Source organism: Podarcis melisellensis (genome assembly GCF_964234715.1).
Source record: "Podarcis melisellensis genome assembly, chromosome: 3".
NCBI classification, from domain to species: domain Eukaryota; kingdom Metazoa; phylum Chordata; class Lepidosauria; order Squamata; family Lacertidae; genus Podarcis; species Podarcis melisellensis.
The window spans coordinates 50,310,781-50,323,928 of NC_138530.1; the positions used below are offsets into that span (position 1 = coordinate 50,310,781).

General features: G+C 40.9%; 1 protein-coding gene across 1 annotated transcript; it reads left to right on the plus strand.

Moving 5' to 3' along the window:
* The first annotated feature begins 220 nt into the window (after positions 1 to 220).
* On the plus strand, positions 221 to 11,521 carry SFT2D1 (SFT2 domain containing 1). The gene is made up of 8 exons (XM_081905082.1): positions 221 to 464; positions 4,913 to 4,999; positions 6,322 to 6,407; positions 7,152 to 7,233; positions 7,728 to 7,763; positions 8,957 to 9,015; positions 9,934 to 9,963; positions 10,860 to 11,521. Exons 1-8 carry the CDS (start codon positions 402 to 404, stop codon positions 10,897 to 10,899), a joined length of 483 nt encoding a protein of 160 aa, XP_081761208.1. The 5' UTR covers positions 221 to 401; the 3' UTR covers positions 10,900 to 11,521.
* Positions 11,522 to 13,148: the final 1,627 nt, after the last annotated feature.

A 13,148-nucleotide genomic window follows, 5' to 3' on the forward strand; every position in this document is an offset into this window, starting at 1 on the left:
TTCGGGTTCTCCATTGAATGTAAGTGGGGGGGGGGAGAACAATGCCCCGCACATGGCGGCCTTCGAAGAGAAACCGGAAACGAGCCCTGCTGCGTGTGACTTAAGCAAACCGAGAAGGGGGCGTGGCCAACGGGTATTTTGATCGCTATTCGGCGAGGAGAAGAAGAGGGCGGGCCTACTGATATTGGCGGGGTGGGGGTGGATTTGGAGCCAGGACGGTTGGCTGAACCCAACTCAAAGGTGTTTCCGGGTTTTCCTCGACGGTCAGCTTCCGGTTTAGCTTTCCCTCAGGAGGCGGTTGAGGCAGAGGAGCTGACAAGGCGAGAGCCCCGCGAGGAAGAGCAGTGTGGGCGCTTCTCGGCGACGGGGCTTGGCGGCGCTGAGGGGCGGCTGCCGCGGCAATGGAGAAACTCCGGCGGGTGTTGAGCGGGCAGGACGACGAGGAGCAGGGGCTGACGTCGCAGGTACGGGGAAGGGCTTCGCCTCGCTTCTGGCCGGGCTCCGGCGCCGTTTCCTCGGGACGAGCGCCAAGACTCGTGATGCGCCGGGTCTGCGCCCATTTACTCGGGAGCAGGCGCTGGCACCGGAGGGAAGGCGGGTCGCCCCTCCCCCCGGTGCCCTCGCGGCCACTCGCTCTTCCTTCTGTCCCCCAGCCAAGGGAGGCGACATCTTTCGCTTTCCTTTGGCCTTATTAAGGGAACGGAAACTAGTGGCGAGAAGTTGTTTATTATCGGAGGACGGGTGGGGGGCGGGGGGAATCCTGAGAGCATCTATAAAAGGCGCAAAGAAGAGGGGATTAGTGAAACCTCTGGCGGGTCTCCTTTGTTGTTGTTGTTGTTGTTTAGTCGTTTAGTCGTATCCGACTCTTCGGGACCACAGCACACCAGGCACTCCTGTCTTCCACTGCCTCCCGCAGTTTGGTCAAACTCATGCTGGTAGCTTCGAGAACACTATCCAACCATCTCGTCCTCTGTCCTCCCCTTCTCCTTGTGCCCTCCATCTTTCCCAACATCAGGGTCTTTTCCAGGGAGTCTTCTCTTCTCATGAGGTGGCCAAAGTATTGGAGCCTCGGCTTCAGTGAGCACTCAGGGCTGATTTCCTTAAGAATGAAGAGGTTTGATCTCTTGCAGTCCATGGGACTCTCAAGGGTCTCCTCCAGCACCATAATTCAAAAGCATCAATTCTTCAGTGATCAGCCCTCTTTATGGTCCAGCTCTCACTTCCATACATCACTAGCGGGCCTCTGTAGACTGTGGTTATTTGTGGGTGCCCTCAGCTCCTTCTTCCCTCTGGGATCTGCAGATGATTTGAGGAAGGGACCAGGCTCTGGATTTGACAGCATCTCCTTCTCTGGTGTCTCCCCCCAAATCTTCTGCAGGAGCCAGAGGACTAAGGAGAGTTTTTGCAATCCGTGTTGATCTTGGGGAAGAGGCTTTTGCCCTTCTCGCATTGGGGAAGGTGGGTCATTCAGATCAGAGGCAAGAACATTTGTATTGTATACAGAAGGATTTAAGTTCCCACTCTGGCTTCCTCGGGAAGGACATGGAAATATTTATATCTGAAACGCCTAACTGGTTAGATTCTGATGCAGCCTGAGGCGTTGTTAGGAGAGGAAGAGGTGAAGTTGGAATGTGAGCATGAAAGGCAATAATTTGTCACTGCTTCTTTATTTTGCGGTGGTGCCTAATGAATATGAGTATCTGCTGCAAAAGGCTAATGGGCACAAAAGATCTGGCATCTTTTGCCCTTTTACTTACTAAAGAATAGTTTGGTCTGACCCCTTAGCTCAGATTGAGCAGTTGTGAAATGGAGTGGTGGTTTGCTAATTGTGGAGTGTGTTTAGTAAATAGCTCACTCAGCTTCACCTATGAGCATCCACAACACAAATTATCACATCTGTTTAACAGAGGCCTTGAAAAACGAAACATATTGGCCCCCTCAAGGTTAACTATCTACTAACTGCAAATATAGATTATATTTCCTATCTGTTTTCAAGTTAATCTGGTCTGTCTTTAAAGCTCAGTAGAAAGACTTTTCTCCAAAAGTGGTTTTGTTCACTTCTACATGTGGACAACTGTGACATTGTATGATGGGTTGTTTTGAGAATTCACCAGCTTCATAACATCTTACTTAAAAGAAAAATGTATATGATATTCTGAAAATGCTACACATTTAGCTACTCATGAGGCCTTTCAGTTCTGAATAAATTCCCCTAATGTGGATTTAATTAGCTTCAGAAACGTATGGAACATACATGGACACACTACTGGGACAGGGTAATTATACTGAGTAAAGCTGTGAGTAAGCCATACATAGTTGTGTCAAGGCTAAACACCATAAATATGGATCACACAGTTTCCTGGGATATTCAGAGTTTACAAAGTTCCTCTCAAAATGAGGAAACCCTAGTCTCTGATCAGGAATGTCAGAGTTGTTTGCTATCTCACTTTTGGGTGCTGCTGTTGAATGTTTGTATTTCTTTTCCTTGCTGCCTATATATGGATAAAGATTTCGATAGGAAAAGGTAAGTTATACATTGTTACATTTTGAAAGCTTTAAATTTGTTTTGGTCATGAGAAAAGACATTTCAACAGAGTAGGAAGTCAGCACAATGGCCTAAGAAAGTAATATCTGGTCTCTGATAATAGCTCTGTGAATTAAAGGTGGGGACTGACAAGAACAGCTGCAGTTACAACTATCTCCTTAAGTATGAGACAAGGGCAGGGAGGGAGGGAGGTGGAAGAGACACAATAAGGAGGTCTTCCATTTTCCCTCTGCAAGCTTATCTTTGTAATTGTCTGTGGCCTTGATTCTTCTAGGTGGATTAAAAAATAACAAGGCTTTTTATTTTAAAAATTTAATTATAAACAGCTTGGCCAAAATTAAACCAGAATATAATCGTGTTAAATCTACAAATTTTAACACATCATAATGTTAAAAGTTGCATCTCAATATAAAGAATTAGCAGGGAGTGCTCAGAGCTGCCCTCTTGCCAAGTTTGGCAATAATACCAATGCTAAAAAATGGGTTAAGTCACACCAAAGTCATGTTTCGGTCCTCCATCATGATTTAAAATGGCGGCCAGTATCCAAACGTCAATGAAGAGTGCCGCTCACACCTCAGGGACCCTTGTTCCAAGTTTGGAGATGATATCTTGAGATGCATCCAAACTTATAGAGAACAAATGGACAAACCCCTTTCCAAAATATATAGTAGATGAAGTATGGGAGAATTTATTTTTAGATCAAAAATAAGTATGGCATGCCAAGTCCTATATAGTAGTGGTAAGGGTTTGATGCGAGATAGGATGTGAGCAGGAACTGGAAGTTGGCTCGGACTCCTTGGCTCCAGGAGATGCCACCTTATATCACTTGGAGGATCATACAATATGACCATCAGATTAATCTTGTTTACTCATACTTTTATGACTTCTAACTGCTTATGCTGTGCTACCTGCTCTCAAAGCAAACAAGAACATTTTCATTTCACATGAACATAAACTGCTTTGCCCAGTTCAGTTCCTGCCCTTGTTTTTGACAGGTTTTGAGCCCTTAATTGGCTCTACACTGGCAGAACACCTGTGTAAAGTACATGCTCTGCAATGAGCAAAAGTTTTGAGTTTCCTTTTTTAGGGTGGGGGCATGGGAGGAAGACATGAGAGTCTTACAATAAAAAGGTAGGGAAGGAGTAAGCAGCAATAGGGGAAATGTCCTTCCTAGGTGATGTCTCCTACATAGCTGTAAATTAACATGCTTTGGTGGACAATGAGTACTCTTAAGAGGGTGCTGGAGTTTTCAGGTCTTTCATCCTTTGAAGGGAATGCCGTGCAGAAGTATTTGAAAATAAAGACCTGTTCATGTGCTAGACCTTGTTGTGAAGAGGGCCACCTCACCTGGCCATGCCCTCAATATTGTGCCCCTTGTTGGGGATCCCAGTTGCATGGATAAGCCTATGTAGCTAGCTCCCCCTTCATACTTCATGAATGTGTAAAGGTCAGACAGAGGCGTAGGCCTGGGTGGGTGTAGGAGATTGGTTCACAGTATTCGCCATTGTGCGTTCCAATTTCAAAGCAAACTCCATTTAGGAAAGATATTCAGTTGCTGATATCCTCAACTTTTTGTATTGAATCTCCAAAATTTGCATGCTGTCTACAATGGGTTTGAGGAAGGAGTAAGAACAATGTATTTTGCCCTTAAACATATTGGAGAAAAAGCCAGATCCTGAAATAACAGCGGTGTTCTCTGTTCAAAGTTTTTGAGTTGGGGAGGTGAAGAGACTGCCTGTTCTGGACTGGGTTGCACTCCTCCGAAAGGTAGCTTGGTGCTCTTGAACACAATACTGGCCCTGGAGCTTCAGGTTTACAGAATCATAGAATTGTAGAGTTGGAAGGGCCCCTGAGGATCATATAGTCCAACCCCCTGCAGTGCAGAATTATGCAGCCATCCCATACGCAGATTGAACTTGCAACCTTGGCATTATCAGCACTACACTCTAACCCAGGCATAGGCAACCTCGGCCCTCCAGATGTTTTGGGGCTACAACTCCCATCATCCCTAGCTAACAGGACTAGTGGTCAAGGGTGATGAGAGTTATAGTCCCAAAACATCTGGAGGGCCAAGTTTACCTATGCCTGCTCTAACCAACTGAGCGATCCAGGCTGAAGTGCACAAACTCTAGTGGTGGGTTGTTAAAGTTTTGAGATTACTTACCTTACACAGAGCTCTTCCACTTGGTCAAAAAAGAACCTTACCCGTGGAGAAAAGGCTTTTGGCTCAAATACATAGTCTGTACATGCTCTCTGTTATTCAGCAATTATGTGACTAGCAAACCGTTAGGTGAGAAACCTGTTTATGTGAATTGGTCTAAGATATAGTACTGTTAGAAGCTAATTTCTTTCTTTCTTCACCCACAGGTGCTTGATTCTTCAACTCTTAGTTTTAGTACTCGAGTCAAATGGTTTGCTATCTGCTTTGCAAGTGGCATTGTGTGTTCCATTCTTGTAAGTAAAAACTTTGTAGAACATATGAAAAGCAACCTGGTTTCTTGGATCTCTGCTTGTACTTCTTTTTACCTTCTGTTCTTGAACAAAAAAAAATTAGAGATACATAAAATTCCTTGGGCAAGTGATAATAAATCTCGATGTTCAGAAAGTGGTATAGCTCTCATTGGCACTGTCTTGATTTCATTCTAAAATGAGATTGTATAATACACTTCACCTAAAAATCCCCTTGTCCCTTTAATGCTGTTATAGCACTGCAGTATATGCATTTGAGACTAGCCACCTAGTCTCAAATGCATATACATGAAATTTCTACGTGCAGGGAGGTTTTTATTAAGTATATATGAGAAAGCCATTCAGACATGGCGCTCCTTGTAAGGGTTGTGCATGACAGGGTATGTGTTCATATACTGCTGTTCACTTGCATTTATCAGTCACATTTACCTGTAAATATGAGCTCAGACCAATTTCAGACCTAACTCTTAAAATCAGTTGAGCAGTGATGGTGACAATTAAAATTATATTTAATTCATTTATATGCCACTTATATGCCAAAATGTCTTTACAGTTAATAAAAATATCAGCATGAATATTTAAAAACATTCAACCATTTTTCATAAGCTGTCAGGGAAAGCCTTCAGAACTTAAATCAAGCATAGAACGGAAACTATAGAAGGAGATGGCCGTTCCTTGTCAGAGATCTCCCAGATACAGTCTGGGTGTTCACACAGAAAAAGGTGGCCGTCACATCGTGGCCGTTCTCTATTTTGTAAACGAGGGAATGCAGGACAAGGTTTCATTCTTGGATCATAAAGAATGGGGAGGCATTTATCTCATGGCCTGAGATTAAACAAGACTAACCACATCATTTTTACCATTCTGAATGGAAGGTCCCTTGTAAGATCTAGGTTTCTTGGTGGTCTTATATTGAGAGACAGAAACATGTACTGGGAAGTATTGTTGATTTGAAATATTACTTCAAATAATTCGTTTCTTACAGTCAGGAAGATGTGATTTACTGAATTGGCTTAAATTTGGGCTTCTGCCTTTTTAGTTGTACTTTCTAAGAGTAATTGTATAAATTGGTAGATAAACTGACTCATACATGCATTTCTATAAATTTCAGATATTTAAGTCTGTCACAGTTAAACACTTAGAGGCAGTTAATTAACATCAGTATATCTAGTTGCCAGCAGAGGGTAATATTAGAATGTGCTAGATGTTTGCTGCTGTGTTGATTTTGCGTTAGTATGTTATTTAATGCCTTACCACTCTGACATCACCACGCTTCTAAAGATTGCAACTGGGCTTATTTTGTATAGGGGACAGCAATGCTTTGGCTCCCAGGCTCTGGCACAAAACTCTTTGCAGTGTTCTATACCTTAGGAAATATTGCTGCATTAGCCAGGTATGGACAGATTTATTTATTTAAAAGTTTTAATGAGATGTGTAGTTTTACAATTCATTTGGAGAGAACTGCAAACTGAGAAAAACATTGTATATTGTACTTTTAAAAGAAAGGACATAATAAAAATTGAATCTCTTTGTGAAATGAAAATATCAGAAAATACTGATATTTCACAAAAGGAACTGGGGCACACCTGCCTGTCTGAGTAGATTACTAGTATGCACACCACCCTTGTAAATAACCCCACAAATATTACTAGCCTGCCAAATAAGTTGCTAGTTTGCAGGGGATTGGTAGCCTAAGGATCTAGACCTCTGCCCTCCTTCCAGCAGATGGCTCCATTTCTCTGCTTTTACAAAGGAAATTTCCCTCTTATAGGAGCCATGGGACAAAGGGCTCCATCCCCTCTTCACCAACCCCCCACTCACCAGCATGCAGTTCCTTGTTGCGTATGGCTACCAGGCAATCATTTACATGCAAAACTGATTACATACACATTTTTCCATGTACTTACTTCTTCAATATTAAGTAGTTTGCTCCACCACCAATTTTGTCTGTCAAGAACTTCAATTCTGAAGTTTTTGCACTGCAAAAAGTCAACTGTTCTTTCTCTGCTTTGTCCCAGTAAAACATGGGTGCGTGTCTCTTTTGTTGAACTATAAACAGTGCCGTTCAACAAACACACGTGCTTCTTTGGTTCAGTTAATGGCAGACATGCTTATTGTTTAATTTCTTACAACCCAGTACTTGCTTCTTGATGGGCCCTGTGAAACAACTGAAAAAGATGTTTGAACCAACAAGATTAATTGTGACAATTGTTATGCTGGTAAGCTACATCTTTTCTGTATTTGAAAATAATGAAGCGTAATGTTAAGTTTCCCTGAGGGTATTCTGGCAGGGCCTGTATTTAAATTAGAACTTCATAACATCACTGAGATGTTCCCTCCCTCCCAAAAAATTGTGTTATGTATAACATATCTGTTTTTAGGAGGAATCAGAAAGTGGTATGATACAAGCAGACAATTGAAGATTGTGTTCAATTTTATCAAACTAATTTTGTCAGCAGAATAGGTAATTCAGGTTAGGTTATGACTGTAGTGAGCTTATGTAATGCTTCGGTGGTATCTTTTGATTTTGAAATGAGAAAATGGAGGGGAATGAGTACATAGTGCTTCTGGAAAGATACTAAATAAAACATTGAAACTGCCAAGAATGCACTAACTTTGGTAGATTTTCTACATTCCAGAGTTTTAGTGGGATAATATTGCATAAATTATGTATTGCTTAAGTATATACTGATATGATTTTCCTTTTCTCCAGTTGTGTTTTATCTGTACCCTATGTGCTGTGTTCTGGGTAAGTAATATTGTCTTCATGTCAACTTTTCTGGGTGTATTGGCACATTTGGAATTTTGAAAGTGCACCACCCCCTCTGTTTGTACTTCTTCACCCTCCCTTGGTTTATTCCCCTCCCAACAAAAAGTGTAGTACACACACACACTTTGTGTTTCCAAGGGGTTTGGCTAGTGGAGTTAAAACGAACCTATTGAATTTGCATGGGTTCTCCAAAATCCTATCAAATTAAGCTTATATTGGTAGACTACACAATCAAAATTGCAAATCTGATATTTGCCAGCACCACAGAAACATTGATCCAATGCAGAAAAAACTTCATAATTTTAAATAGGATGACAACAAAACTACCAATGAAAACATAAAGCTTTTGTAGACACAGAGGGAAAAAAGGAAATTTCTCAAGAGCACCATTACACCCAGGGTTGACCCCTTACCAAATTTAATGTATCATCAGCATAAATTAGTTTAATGTTGAAATCTGAGTCTGTAGGCTTTGCTGTGTCTAACTGAAGTCTGAAAGGTCCTTGAGTTTAGGGCTTGTGTAACACACTCTAAATCAGGCATTGGCAAACTCAGCCCTCCATTTGTTTTGAGACTACAATTCACATCATCGCTGACCACTGGTCCTGTTAGCTAGGGATGATGGGAGTTGTAGTCCCAAAACAGCTGGAGAGCTGAGTTTGGGGATGCCTGCTCTGACTCTCCAGACATTGTCAGACTATGATTCCCATCACCCCTACTAACCATTGTCCATGCTTGGTGGGGATAATGGGAGTTGGAGTCCAACAATATCCAGAAAAGCATGTCCCCCACGCCTGCTCTTAGTGTTTTTACTACTGATGTAATCCTGGCTGTGTAGTGTTTACTTTCATTTTTTAGTAAAAACATCTAGTAACATAAAATTTATATGGGGTAAGCCAGTCTAGTGAAAATATTTGCATATTTAGTGCTGCACTCCTATATAAGCTTGCTTGGGAATGAGTCCCATTGGCTTTGGCAAAAGTTACTTCCTAATAAATATGCGTACTTTGGGCTATGCCCTCTAATGGAAGTGTATATCAATGCATTTTGCTCAAGTGTTTTAATCAGGGTTAATTTGCCATTGGAGCTTCTTGAGACTCGTTTTAAATTTATTGATTTTAAAAAACTGTGTCAACAAGCTCACCATATGTTCCTTATCTCTTTATCTCTAGTGGGGCAAGAAAGGGCTAGCTCTGCTCTTCTGCATTCTGCAGTTCTTGGCAATGACCTGGTAAGTCATTATAAACATTTTTAACACTACTGTCATATAAAACTCAGCATGTAAGTACGGTATGTTATCTTGCAAGCTGTGCAATGTGATATTGCTGTCTTGATCTGTAGCCTTTTAAAAAAGTATCTCTGCTTCAGAACTTACTGCAGGTATATAAAAAAAGCAGAATTGATTTATCTTTTCTCTCTCCTTCCCTGCACCCTCTCCCACCTGCTGCTTGGATTTTGAGGTCCGAGTAGGGCTACAGGAATAAATATGTATGTGTGCATATTAGTAGTTTTTAAACTGTGTTCTTGTGAGCTTTGAGATTTCTGTGCAAGTTACCAGAAGCTCCCCAATGAGATCAGGAGTAATAAAAGCAAAAGCAGGGAAGTCCATTTTTTTGCAGGCATATACCGTTGGAGGTCATCCAGTACTAGATGGGGGGAAATAGATTCCAAATTGTTTTTTAAATTTAAATTTATTAAACTGCATGTAGGGGCGAAGATAGTGTCCTATTTTATTACAGCCTTGTTTAGTACTAGCCTGGTAGCCATGGGCAACAAGGTACTTCATGCAGGTGAATGAGTGTATTAGAGCAAGGAGGACACTGTGTTCCATCCTACCTCCGTCAGACCCTAGCAAGCTTATTTTCAAGGCTGTTTTTGCTTCCTCTTGGACTACTTTGGTTCTGTGGCACTTGCATAAGGCCAGCTTGCAGGAGGCTGTGTAAATTGCTTGCAACAAAATCTGAAATGGAGAGTGGATTCAGGAATGCCTTGGCAGTACACCCAGTTCTTTCAAAAGCCCTCTTATTCTAAACTTACGTATAATCTGAATAGGTAATCTAAAGGATTTATTGCAACAGGTTGACATTGTAGAAGGTGGAGTAAAGCAGGAAGAGTGAGCTAATGTTAATGTTTCCTCTTTCTCTTTCAGGTATAGTCTATCGTATATCCCTTATGCACGGTGAGTCAGCTTGCTCTTTTGCCCTGCAAAAATAAGAGCCTGTATTCTATATCTTGCAGCTTTTAAAAACTGTTCTTGTGAGAAACTGTTCTTCAGATTTTATTTCTATGTAATTGTATCTAGCGTATCTTACATCACTAAGTATTTTACAATTGCTATCAAAAAGCAAATTTCCTGTTACACTCAACTTAACCTTGTACTGTGCATCTTCTTACGAAGTTGAGCTTCGAATATTCCCTTCCTTAAAGGGCAGAGGATTGTTTTGAAAGCAACACACTAGTTCTTGTGATGCCTAGTTGACAACCTGCCACCAAAGAGCAGCTAATTGTGTCTTGATACATGCTTACTTGAAAATAAGTTCTGTTAAATTCAGTGGCGTTTATTCCTATGAAAGCATATTGCTCATCATGATATACTGCTCAAAATAAAACAGGGACAATTTCATGTGAGAATGTATTTATTGAAAGCCATTTGAGGAAGATGATTCCTTTCTCAGACCATCAGTAACACAGTAGCCTGGTTCACACAACATGGTGAGTCAAACTATAACTTGCTGGGACCATGTGAACTCCTGGAGAAATGCTCACAGGTGTTTTATCTCCTCCCTGGTCCTTTTTAGCTTTGCATTGAACTAAGCTAAAGTTTGGCTTAGCATGCTGTCCAAAACCAGATTTGTGGTTAAGGCATTTCTTTAATGACCACGAGATGCAGTCAAGGTTTGATTGTGTCATACAAATCAGATTTGTATCTGATTTCCTGGAGTTCATTTGGTAACTAGATGTTGTTATCACAATTGTTGTGAGTGTTATGATCATAAATGTGGTTGATAAAATTAACATGCAGTATAGGCATACAACACATGGTGAAATTATCTTTTTTTTTCTTTTCTTTTAAAGGGATGCAGTGATAAAATGTTTCACGTCCTGCCTAGGTTAAAGTGAACTGAGAAGAAATCTGCAATATTTTTGGAAGCCAACTACTTTTCTTCCAAGTTTACTTGGATTGTTTCAGCGCCTGAAATGGTGAAATCCACCTTCCACAATAGATTAAATTGTGTTAGCAAAATAATCTTTTAAAAACACACAGCACTGGCACATCAGGAAACCTTTAAATATTTGTTCTTAAAATATGTGGTAATGTCAGAGTCTTAAAAGTGTTGCATCAGGTTTGGCTAACATAGTTTAATCTCAAAACTAGATCAAAGTAGTCTTTGGATTTCAGGTAAAATGCATGTAAATACTTTTGTCTAAAATTTGCTATTTATCGTACCATTTGTGCATTATTGTTACATGCTTTTCCCAAAGAATTTTAAAATTATTGTAAAATGAAGTATTTGCCAAATTTATAGCTAATGGGGCTTTTTTGAAAAGTTAAAGTATGTGTTAGCCTGGAAAGACTGTAAATGTGTAAGGCTGTTTTTAAATGCTTGAACTTCTTGTTAAGCTTATATTTTAAATGCCAACTTTTTGTACTGTGATACTTAAAATACACTTGACTAAAAGTGCGTATGAGTAATATATTAAATCATTGACTGCAAAATAAATATACTTTAAAAATATGCACTCTTGAAGATCTACCTGTTTTGTAGAATAATTTCACTTGGATATTACTGGGTTGGTTCACATCCCATGCCAAACCATTATATAGTAGATCCTTGGGCTCATGCATTCCCTTCACGCATTCAGTTACAGTGGTGCCTCGCTAGACGAAAAGAATTCGTTCCGCGATTCTCGTCTAGCGGTTTTTTCGTCTTGCGAAGCAAGCCCATTGACAGCTTGGCGGATTAGTGCTAGAGCTGTCAAGCGGCTTCCAGCGATCAGCTGTTAAGCGGCTTATCAGCGGAACAGCTGATAAGCGGCTTAGCGACTTAGGAAAAGGCCGAAAAAAGAAAAAAAAAACCGCCGGGGGACGCAAGATTTTTTCGTCTTGTGAAGCAACCCCATAGGGAAATTCGTTTTGCGAAGTGCCTCCAAAACGGAAAACCCTTTCGTCTAGCGGGTTTTTCGTCTTGCGAGGCGTTCGTCTTGCGGGGCACCACTGTACATACTTCCTGTTTACTACTTCTTCTTTGGTGATCCCTCGTAGCTGGGTAAGATTGTCTTCCATTAACATGGTCTTAACAGTGAGTACGCTGTAGTTTGCAGGGGACTGAATGTGTAACAGGTTATGGAAGTGGAGAACACTGTAGATGAAGGATATAGACAGATGCACACAGAGGTTATATAAACATTGGTGCAAATGTGTATCGTGTGCTGCTGAAAGTCAGGGAACGTAAGTCGTATGTAGGATTTATTTGAATAAATTATTAAAGATTGTGGTGTATCTTAGTAATGCTAAATAAAGTGACAATTTCCAGCATTAACATGCAACATTAAAAACTACTTTAAGAGCTAATAAAAACTTTAGAATTCAAGAAAAACATCATGTAATTTTGGCATCGTGCTAATTGCCAAGGGGAAGAAAGGGTTCTACACCCAATTTTGCTAGGTTGGCTATTTATACAAGCCTTGTATAGTGGGGTGAAAAGTTAAATAGCATTCATGTTTTTACTTGCTAAATAAAAAAAACCTCTCCCAAGTAGAGGGAGGGGATAGATAATACTTATAGTTCAGTGTAAGGCGGCTTTAAAAGTGGATGTCTTATAGATGTGTGGAATGATGAAGGGTGTGAGTACATAGTGTATAAATGTTTTGTTCAGCTTCTTTGCATATCGTGTTAGTGTATTGGGGGCCCTGTGGGTGTGCTACTGGTTTGCTAATTCCATGTACAAATGGGATGAGATCTGGGTTACAAGCCAAGCTTTATGTAGACAAAGATGGGGAGTTAAGCTGTTGCTGCTTTCTCCCCAAAATCTACTGAACCTTAAAACTATGGAGACTTACTGTGCCTGCAATCCCTTTTGGATCTGAATCTTCAAGCTGATCTTATGCCTATAGCATCCTTCCTGCTCATTAGATACCTTTGTTATTTTTTCTTCCCCAACTGCGCTTTTGGGAGCAAGTACATTGGTGAAAGGCTCCGCGCAGAAGATCCGCGAACAAGTAGCTGCTCTTGTGTCAACTCAACCTCTGATATAGCCTGGCAATATTTATTCTGCGCGCAATAGACCATCGGGGAGAGACGATATATATGTGTGTGTGTGCGTTTTAAGGAGAGCCAAACTACAGGCGCGCAAAGTCGTGTTC

Bases quoted from the DNA above. Each gene is read 5' to 3' on its own strand.
- SFT2D1 (XM_081905082.1), top strand. From the start codon at position 402: ATGGAGAAACTCCGGCGGGTGTTGAGCGGGCAGGACGACGAGGAGCAG. The intron at 6,408-7,151 runs GTATGGACAGAT...CTTACAACCCAG, and splicing joins AATATTGCTGCATTAGCCAG to TACTTGCTTCTTGATGGGCC. The intron at 7,234-7,727 runs GTAAGCTACATC...CCTTTTCTCCAG, and splicing joins TTGTGACAATTGTTATGCTG to TTGTGTTTTATCTGTACCCT.